The sequence below is a fragment of the Olea europaea genome, unplaced genomic scaffold (genome assembly GCF_002742605.1).
Source record: "Olea europaea var. sylvestris unplaced genomic scaffold, O_europaea_v1 scaffold1374, whole genome shotgun sequence".
Classification (NCBI taxonomy): Eukaryota; Viridiplantae; Streptophyta; class Magnoliopsida; order Lamiales; family Oleaceae; genus Olea; species Olea europaea.
The window spans coordinates 183,186-193,832 of record NW_019231251.1 but is presented as its reverse complement, the minus strand read 5'-3'; the positions used below and the strand labels follow the sequence as shown (position 1 = coordinate 193,832).

Here is a 10,647-nt window from a genome sequence, read left to right as displayed (position 1 = left end):
TGTGGAACAAGGGATTTCCTAAATAATCATTTGTTGGAATAGCATAAGAGAACATTTCCCAAACAAGAAAGTAACGTTGAACCATTACACTTTCACCCACATTCCATGGAATGCTCTAACAACTCGGTTAAATTCAAAACAAACAGATTCCCATGAGTCTACAGAGTAAACATGTTTCTTGGGCAACAACTTCAACCAGTAGAAGTGGACTTGTAGTGATATTCATCAATTGTCGAATAGATCAAACCTTCTGATTCTAGGCTCTCAATAGCTTCCCTGTCAGCGTCAAAGAGTTTAGTCGGTCAAATGTCAGCATATATTTCATAGTTGTCATTGTCTATGTTGAAGACAAAATTCAAGTACATAAATGTGGAACCTCTCCATCCATGCAAGTCTATAAAAAAGTTAAATGTGATATATCAATGTATTCCATTCCATCTCTAGTGTTTGTGTTTGTGACTTGTGTGTGCGCTGCGAGTTGTGTGTGTGTGTGTGTGTGTGAGAGAGAGAGAGAGAGAGAGAGTTACAAGATCTTTGCCATTGGAACTTTAAGTTGGGTTGCAATTTCATCCCGGTGCACGCCCTTTTCCTGTACACTGAAACATGGAAAAAGCTCAGTGAATAAGAACATAATCAAACGGAAAGACACGTAGCACAGTACTAAAATTTTCACAACAATGGCGAGATCAAATACAATAAAAAAGTGGATTATCCTACTTTCTAATTACATTTAATTATATGCTATTCCTATGATATTCTCTTATTTTATAGCATGTGACATTTATAATCTACAAGATATTGTAGATACAAAAGATGTGGATTTCTACACCTTGTAATTCTAATTTTGTACATAGATATGATGCACATTTCATGCTATACACCTTTGAGAATTCAGCAATTTTCTTGACAAACTTCCTATTATTCCCTAAATCATCAAGCTTCTCATTCAGAGCATCTGTACAAATTCTGATATGCGAATTGTATGTCGTTTTAGTAATATCAAGAAATCAATGCAGATTTTGCCACCCACTTTTCGTGTGTATAGAGCACACAAGGTGGAAGGTTTTCTTAAAACTGATCAAATTCTGAATTATGCTGTTAATAATTTGAGAGCGCTAATGCATCCTAAACTTGCTTGAGAAACCAATTGCAGTCCCATGTCCGTGCATAATAATAATCAACAACAACCATCATCACTAATCGGTAACCTTCAGAATAACAATTCTTGAAAGCCCAAAGTTCTTTACAATATACGGAAACTTGTAAATCCGTAGGAATATATCTTTTTCTACTACTTAGAATTCTTCCCTCAAGAAGAGGCCAATTTCAAATTATTTGACGTAATGAAGGTAAAACCATACATCAGCTTAACTTTATGTCCTTCGATAGTAACAAGAAATGAATCTCCCAGGCCAGTGTAATGCTCATGCACAGACACATTAAACCACATAGATGCATGCACCACTTATTGGGGAAAATGTCTATTATAAGCATTTTAGATGACTCACGTGCTTGAAGGTCGTTCCAGATATTCTATCACCAATTTATCAATGTTGTTGAGACCATCCAAGTTGTATTCCTGCGAGAACTGAATTGGGAAAGTAGATACAAGCATTAAATACTTGAATTTTGAAATAAAAATAAATAAATAAATAAAACCTGAGTTCTTATATTTACTAACTTGATTAGAAGTGGCCTTTTGGTTTCCATTTGATGGAGTGCTCAAAGTTGAGGAAGATGAAGCAGGGGTCAAAACGCCAGTCTGAGTTACAAGGAAAATATAAGACCAAAGCAGAATTTCGCCATTGAATAAAATGAACAAACAATAGAAGTTTCCAGTGCATGCAAAAAGCATCTGACAAATCATTGATAGAAGCGTCACCAAAAGCTTGAGTAATACCTGTAATCTGGCATTGCAGCTGTGAGCATATATACACTCAAGAAAGTGGTTTGCAATTTCATTATAGTCAGTCACAGGCCTGAACATGACAGTGGAAAAATTTAATTTCCCAACAAACAGGGATAAACAGGTAATGCAAGAAATGTGAGGGAGGTATTCCTCGCCTGCTTCAAGACTTTCAAGGATCACGTTTCTATGCAGATTAGATTTATCACAGGTATCATTGTCAAATTCATAAAATATTCTACGTGGACACCAACTCAAAATTTCTTTTAGGTCAGTATTTTCTGGTATTATTGTACACTGACTTCATCAAATCAATAATAAAAAATACAATCCTCCAACAATGATACACGAGGAACACCTGCACAATTAAAGCTTTGACAAAGACAGTATCAGCTAAAACATTTTCAACATGGTCTTCGATGTTCCTTTTGGCAGATATATCTATAGAGAGAATGGCTACATCATGGTTTTTGGTGGTGATGAATTATAATTAGCCAACGCCCTTCTTCTGTATCGAGGATCATCAAAATAAGCAAGAATACTATTTCTACGGAAAATGCCATTTGGGGGGATTTCAATCGAGATACCTGAACGGGGCATTAGTTCGTTCTCACGTCGAGGATCATCAAAATAAGCAAGAATACTCCCGCATTTTTAGCTAGAATATTTCACATTCTCGATCAAATTTATGAAGATTCACCCACTACTTGTTATTCTATAATGATAGATGAATCAAAAACTTTCAATTGAACTTATTCTTTCAATTGGTATTTTTGCGTATCCTCCTATTTTACAAAAATAGGAATTTATACGACTCAACTCCAACATAATGGCTCTGATATAGCTAGCCCTTTTAGGTACTTGAATATTGCCTAGTTGTTCGGGTCCATTTACGGTTATTGCTTCTGTGAACATAGTAGCTAAATAATCCCAACGTGTTACATAAGGCAAATATTGTATAATTGTTCGGTTTTCCGCAATTTTCTCCATTACGCCCATCTTATCCATTCAAATAAAAGAAAACCTAGCTATGAAATAGTCATGTCTTCATACTATTCTGGCAAATCTTGACATGAACAGTACATGGAAACATAATAAAAAAATATATAGGACCATTTAATCAAACTGTAAATTAACTATGAGTGCTTTATGCAAAGTGAATGAAAATAATTAACAGGATAATGCTATCATTTTGTGTCCCTTCAATTTTTTTCAATGTACTATAGACTTATTTTCATAGCAACTAGTGTGACTTTGTTGTTCACAAATAATGTGGCAAAAAACAAGATTTACTCTTAACTATACCGTCCAAGTGTCCAAAATGTGCTACCTTTTACAAGGAAACACAACATTGTAAAATGTTACTTTATAAGATGAACAGGACAATTGCAGTACATAGCAGCATATCTGAAGCGGATGGATGTGTTGTTATGCAGTGCGTGTGAGATTGAAGTAATTTGTCCAACGATACACACCTACAGTTTCAGAGGAGAACAAAAAGGCCCATATTCTACTTGATTGCAAGAAGTCAAAAACTATATAATAACAGTGTCGTGGGAACCTTGTCGTGCAAGAATTTTTCAGCATCACACTAATCTGATGTCAGTTACTTCATGCATTGAATCATCATGCATGTACAAAGGCATTGCCCTCGGGAAATGACATCTATCAGATACGGGACGATCAACTAAAGCAAGGCAATCTGTTACCTGATTGCAAAGACCACTACTTGCTTATTACCGTGAAAGCTTTTCAAGTGTCCATGAATCCGTACATACGTACCATCCCTAAAAAAAATATATATATAGAATTATAAATAAACATAAATTGCAAATCAACGAAAACAAAGAGCATAAAATTTTCCAAGCTTGGAATTACGATAATCCTTCGACTTCCTTTCTGTCCACAGCTTCGTTCACCCTACCAAGAACAATGCATAGAAATAGCATTAATCCATATGGAAGCAAAAAAGTACAGAAAAACAGCATGAGAACACGCACACATTGTGTGACCAATATGAAATAGGCACACACCATCTACATTAGGACTTATAGACACTTGCTTACAATGAATGTTTTATTCAGCAATTTGCTGGATGATGGGTGTTTATAAACACAAAATGAAACACTGTCATTTGTCAATACTACAGATATGTGAAAAAACAGCCAGTGTAAGAAGCATGCACGTGGTTATGGTTTGCCAAGGCTATATAAACTTCAAATACACGTGCGCACAGGTAATATTGAAAATGACCGCATTTTATTTCTACCGCTGTGCCACATATGCTTTCTGAAGGAACTACTTTCTATATTATTCAAAGATGCTGCCTTTAGGCATGATAAAGTGCTCCAATCCATTCTTCTAAAGAAATTGAAAAACGGAGAGAAAACATACCATCTGTTGCATCCAATGCGTCCTGTGCCATCATCAATCACAAAAGAGACATCTGTTACCCTTTCAGCCTTGTCAAATGCCATTCCCACTAATTTCACCTACAAACACAATATTGGAAAATAGAATTCCCAAGTTTCTTTACACAGAGACTCATATATTACTCCATCCCAAACTCAGTATGCTAATTGTATTCCTATCAATCATACTTTTCACCAGAACAACATTAACAGAAAAGGTTTTAAATGCCCTGCATAATACTATATATATTCAAAATCTCACAAATAGATAGATAAATCTGCACAAAACATGAGTCTAGAAAATATCAATTAATTTATCGGTCATAAAAAAAGTTAATAAATAACTTTCAAATCTCATAAGCAACAAATAGCAACTTTTTCTATTCATACTCACATTGGAGACAATGGCGCCATCAACAAGAAAATTGGATTTGTCATCGGTAGATTGACTCGCTTCAATTATTTGTTTCGCCGTTACTGGAACCATAGGCTGTGTATCTCGACTCTGCATGAAATTACGAAGAAAAAGTCAATCAAATTGAAATAAACTATAAAAATTGCCATTTAGAATCTTAGATTCAGATACATGAATATATTGGTGTACCTTGGCAGAGGTGGGGACTGGATCAGCCGATTGAGTAGACTGTGAATAGTTGAAGCCGCCACCTCCGCCTGTGAAGGCGGGCGCCGATTCGAATTGGCTGCTTGAAAACATCTGCGTGTGTGCTTTTCTGTTTGTGTGTGCGCGGAAAAGAGAGGAAGAGAACTGGACAAATTAATTTGGGGATGGATTTTATTTTAATGGAGAAATGAAGGTTTCCCCGCCATTTTCAGTTTCTTTTCCCGCGTGAATTTTTTACGCTAATGTGAGATGGCGCACTTTGCGAAGCCAACTTCAATTTTCCTCGAGTAATGTTATTAGTAGTTGTTCACTGTGGTGGCATACACATTACAGATAAATATTTGATGCGTTAATATGATAGTTTTTTTATTTATTAATGGATCAAATAACCACATGTCATATATATGTCAAGTAGGGCGACTCTCGCAGTGAGCGATTGCAAATAGCATTATTCATTTTCCTCACAATTAAGCCCCGGTTTGTTAGCGACTAAAATTAAAATTTGAGTAAATTTTAATAAAAATTGATAGAATATGTAGTTGAAAAATTGTAAATTCTATAAAATTTGTTGTTAAAATTAATTATGGACTTCCACTTAAATTTTAATCAAATTTTTTTATGGTAATGAATAGGGGCTAATTTTAAATTGCCGACAAAACTTTGAGGTGGCAATGAGATCGGATGAAGTCGGGCTAGAGCTACTCTTCCACCATACCGTCTCGAATTTCAAGAGCTGAAGTTGGGGATTGAACTCATTTTTCATCCTATTTCTCGACTTTAGTAATTTATTTTTTAAATATGGTTTAATTTTAAATAAATAAAAAAATAAAAAAGATAGAGTTGGATAAAATGGTGGAATGGAACTAGGTCGGGATATTCTTTCATCCCCCCCTAAGTGCAAGTGAACTCATCACATGTGGCATTTCGTCTTGTTTTAATGGTCACACGAGCTTTTCCTGTTAAAGTAAAGATTAAAGTTAAATGTTTTATGTATGACAAAACTTAAATTATAAAGGGATAATTGCAGCAGAATGTCACGGACCACAAGGTGATGACTTGAGGCTTGGCATGACATGGGAATGCCATGATACAAAGCGGAAACATGAAATAGACTTATGGCAAATAAAATCTAAGTTTCAACGGTACTTAGTGATGAGGGCATCGTCAAATTTAGTGGGAGAGTGACTTACGTCTCCCGTGGTTGCTACTGATACGTCCAGGTTGCGACTGGAAAATTCGGGTAATTTAGGCAATGCGTTACGACTGAACGTAAGTACCTGTAGTAGGGGACACGGGTAGGAAAAACTCAAGCACTATGTTAGGAGGAGCAGGCAGGACCAAAACAGGAATTGTGATAGGGAGACGCTGGCAGATTACGGCAGGGGACGAAACAGCAACACAAGCAGACTGTGTAGGCAGCCGTAGGTTAGGAACGCAGGCGGACGTCGACTGGGGACGCAAGGATGAAAATATGATTTTCTCGGGTGAAAACCAGATTCGTGGGGGGGGGACGCAATGCTGCAGATTGCGACTGGTTGTTTTGGATGCAAGTGTGTGCCAATTTAAGCCAATTGGACAACTTGCAAAATGAAAGCCAACATGCAACTTGACAACTTGCTTAAAGAAGCAAAATCTAATTTGGTCACCTTGATTGAGACATCTCCACTTGCACGCATGAGTGTAGATATCCACTTATATAGAAAGTGATATACCAATTAGTATAGAGTTGGAAATGTGCAGGATACAATGCAACAAGGCAACTTGTAAGTGCAGAGACATACTACTTACAAGGTAATCAATTCCAACTTGGCTACCTTATGGTCAAATGAGGTTTAAGACAACTTGCAACCACTGAGAGCCTTTGGATTAAGATTAATCCTAGTCATTGATGTCAATTTGCATACCTTGAGTTTGACTATAAATAGAGGGACTTGGTCATTTGTAAATCATATATGAATGATGTGAATGAATACATGAATTAGTAGAGAGAAAATTCTCATGGATTGAATGTGAGTAAAGTGATATGTTTGTAAAGAGAAAATTGTAGTAAGTTTGTGCATAGTTCTCTTACATTTATAGAAAGAAAATTTTGCCCAAATATATGTGTGTGCTCTTTTCCTCATAAATTTTCTATCTACTATCTCTACCAAATTTAGCATATAATTTAGCCTTATTTGGTTAAATTATTGTGAGGGTGTAAGGCTGACTCAACGCTATCTCGTGGGAACAGGAGTGTTGAAACGTTAAGATCGCACGATTCTAGCGTAATTCAAGTGTAACGAAACTAAACCCGTGATAAGAGGCTCCAAACCTTTCAAACACTAGTAGGCTTTTTTCAAACATTTGATTTGTTGCAACCGTCACCCCTAACCACTACAAACGTTGCAAATGAGGTCCTAATGAATTGAAAACATCCAACTAACCATTAGTGGACAAAAAAATTGAATTTGACTACGCTGTTAATAATTTTATAATGGGCAAAATAGTAACTTTTTATTTACCAAATTAAATCATTACATTAATTAAATTTAAAAAAACCCAAAAAAAAGGGAAAAAGCTGTGTCTTCTTCTTCCTCCCTTCGCCCCACCCGAACCAAAACCACCACAAATTGTTTTCAGTTTCTCAAACTGTGCAATAACAAACTCAAATTTCCTCTTACAATAGGTTCATTGCCCAATTCCCGCGCACTTTCATCGTCGTTGAGTTTCAATGCTTTTCAGCACCAAACATCTCTGATGACCAGCTATACGCTCCCGTGGAAGGAACTTTCCGATCACTTCTCTTCCCTCGAACAAGACCTACAGAAGTATGCAGATGCGCCGAAAGCCAAGCTCCAATGAATTTGGAAACTCAGACATCTCTGAAAAGTCCTTGATAACCGTAAGTCCTCAATCTCCAAGTCGATGTCTGTGGCCTTTGAATCATTGGAAAAGGCAACAAAATCTTCAAATTCTGGAGTATTATCGGAGGATCTTACCATATGTAAATAAAAAGTTACTATTTTACCGTTTATAAAAATATTATTAATGTGGTCAAATTCAAATTTTTGGTCAATTAACGATTAATTTGATGTTTTCTTGTGCCCGCATTTCGCTCCGCTTAACAGTCCTACTCCACTATTTTCTTGCATATATATTTAATAAATAAGTATCATATAGAATGAGTATACTTTTTCCACATTCCAGTGGACTACAGGGGCCTAAAGGCTAAAGCCTAATAGAAACAAAGCAGAGGCATCTTCTTGCATGATAGATACGTGTCCAATTATGTAATATTAAATTCACAAATTTTGCAAAATTTTAGTTCTCGGATATCACTTTTGGACCGGGTTTCGGATGGGTCAATCCTTAATTATTTTTCGACGTCTTTTATATCATCTCGAACGGAAGGCATCACAATCTTTTTTGAATCATAAAAAATGGACAACTAAAGTGGTCATACGACCTTCCTAAAAACGATTACTCCTTTTAGAATACTCTTCAAATTTTTTATATTCAAGTTCACCTTTAACGCTCAATTTTAAGGATATTCTCTTACAGCTTATTTGGGAGCGATTTTTTGCTCCAAAAAATTAATTTTTTAACCATTCTTTCACTATTCCGATCGTCATATTTCATTTTTTTCTCTCACAGGTGGATCTCACCTTTCTCCTAACGATCAAAAAATCAATTCTCAAAATCACTCCCAAAGAGGCTCTTAGTTAAAAATAAGATTAGACATAGTCCGATCATGTTCAGCTCAGTTCTAATGAGAACTAAATCAAATCCAAAATTTTCGGGTATTTAGCAAGTGGAACTATCGGATCCAAATTTAATTATGGAATCGTTCGGATTCAATTCTATTCGGTTCTCAAGTTCCATATTATAATTAAATTTTTTAATATTTACAAAGTTACATTAATTCAATTGATGATATGTTCAATCTTAGCTTTTAGAAATAACGTAGTCCAATTTAATGTGTTTTTTGCGTCCCTCTTTACAGAGTTCTTTATAGATTGATTGTTAAAATCACGAGAAGAGAAAGATAGCGAGCTCACAATAATTAAGAGAAACGTTTTCGAGTTTCAATTCGATTCCTCTATAACGGTAGAAATAGCACCACTGTAGAGTAATAGATTTGAATAAAATTTAGATCAATTTGATTAAGTTGACTTTGAACTGAAAAAAAAAAAGAAAAATCATATTTTTGGGTTTGAGCTAAATTCACTAGTTAAAAATTTATTTAGAAAAAATAAAATAATTTGACTTATTTAAAATAAATAAATTAAAAAAATTAGAAAGATTCGATTCTTTTTCGATTTTTCGGTTCTTAATCTAGAATCGAAAATTGAACCAAATACATTGGTTCTTAATTCAAATATCTGTTTGCGCTTTTAATTTAAGATGAACCGCTCAACTCGATTCGATTCGAGAATTTCGTTCAACCCTAATAAAAAATATACAAACTGTATACCATTTCGAAAGTCTTCTTGTGTATTTCGTAATCAACTTGGAGCCTCAAAATTTAGACCGACATACAAGTCGTGGGTTTAAAATTTGCCTATACTTCAATTTTCCAACTTTTGGGCCCTCAACCCATTTTTTTCCCACTTTCATTCAATCGAGTCCCATCATGAATGATAAAATTCCTATTTATTTCACATTAGTCCCTAAATAATTTATTTTAATCTGAATTTCCTTTTATTCTCGAATTAAAATTAAATTATAAAAGTTACGTCATTCAAGGCAATTTAGTTTTTAGGTCAATCTTGAATAAATTCATTTATTGTATTTTTTGCTTTAAAGTAGAAAAGAATTTTGAGGATTACACAATAATAGGTGTTACGCCTCATTTTTATGAGCCTCGGTACCGAGGTATCGAAGTGTCATCTCGCCACTCTGAAGCCGGTGAAATCAAATAGACCACCTCGACCTCCCGAAGCTTCTCACCACTCCGACCTCCCGAAGCTTCTCCAAAGTGGTACACCGATTCCTGTCACTGATCTGCCGAAGTGTCCCGTCTCCGAGGTCGGGTTCAAGTGGACCCCTGTTAGAAGATTCGCTGCCAATTTAAGATTTGCTCTGCATATAAGGTTTAAATTGATTTGACGTCCCCCATAAAGCTATTTGATGTGACTTATCAACTTTATGTCAATTCAACTTGGGGGAAACAAACTGTCCGCCCACTCTACAAGCGCGGCTGATTGACGCCTATGAGCAGACGCTTCATACCGTCAGATGTATACACGTGTTCCACATCCCACGGTTCATACCACCTATAAATACCCAAAGATTGGCCAGAGGCAAAGGTAATGAAACTCTCAATAGATAGCACTCCATAACAAGTTTATATATCCTCCTCCCCCTTTATTGACTGATTGATTTGTGTAGTCCCTGGACACTGTTCCGACCACCCAAACCTGACTTGACCGTCGGAGTGTATGCGGCCGCTACCCCCGTCGGTTCCGGCCGTGTGCGCCTGACAGTTTGTTCATTTCGTAGGGAGGAATACGTGGAGTAGCTACAAGTTGGCCACGTGGAAGAGCCATTTTTAGAGGTCAACAGTTTGGCGCCGTCTGTGGGAAACGTCATTCCCCATTCAAAGTCCTACATTCCCCGTCGGAGAAGCCACCGGAAAACCGGCGACTGACCCTGAAAAGGGAGGCATTCTTGAAAAAGAATAAAAGTCGAGTTACAATCCAAGTTCTTACTATCCTTGAAAGAAGAGG

General features: G+C 36.2%; 1 protein-coding gene across 2 annotated transcripts; it reads right to left on the bottom strand.

The window, feature by feature from the left end:
* Nucleotides 1–5,107, bottom strand: LOC111375424 (replication protein A 32 kDa subunit A-like). Of its 2 annotated transcripts, none has more exons than XM_022998239.1 (10): nt 4,904–5,107; nt 4,712–4,822; nt 4,301–4,398; nt 3,785–3,826; nt 3,616–3,693; nt 1,901–1,979; nt 1,682–1,762; nt 1,509–1,588; nt 528–596; nt 1–276 (listed from the first exon to the last, which is right to left on the bottom strand). In XM_022998239.1, exons 1-10 carry the CDS (start codon nt 5,030–5,032, stop codon nt 192–194), a joined length of 852 nt encoding a protein of 283 aa, XP_022854007.1. In that variant the 5' UTR covers nt 5,033–5,107; the 3' UTR covers nt 1–191. The 2 variants fall into 2 exon arrangements, with proteins under 2 accessions (XP_022854007.1, XP_022854008.1); XM_022998240.1 differs by having other exon boundaries at nt 4,922–5,106.
* Nucleotides 5,108–10,647: the final 5,540 nt, after the last annotated feature.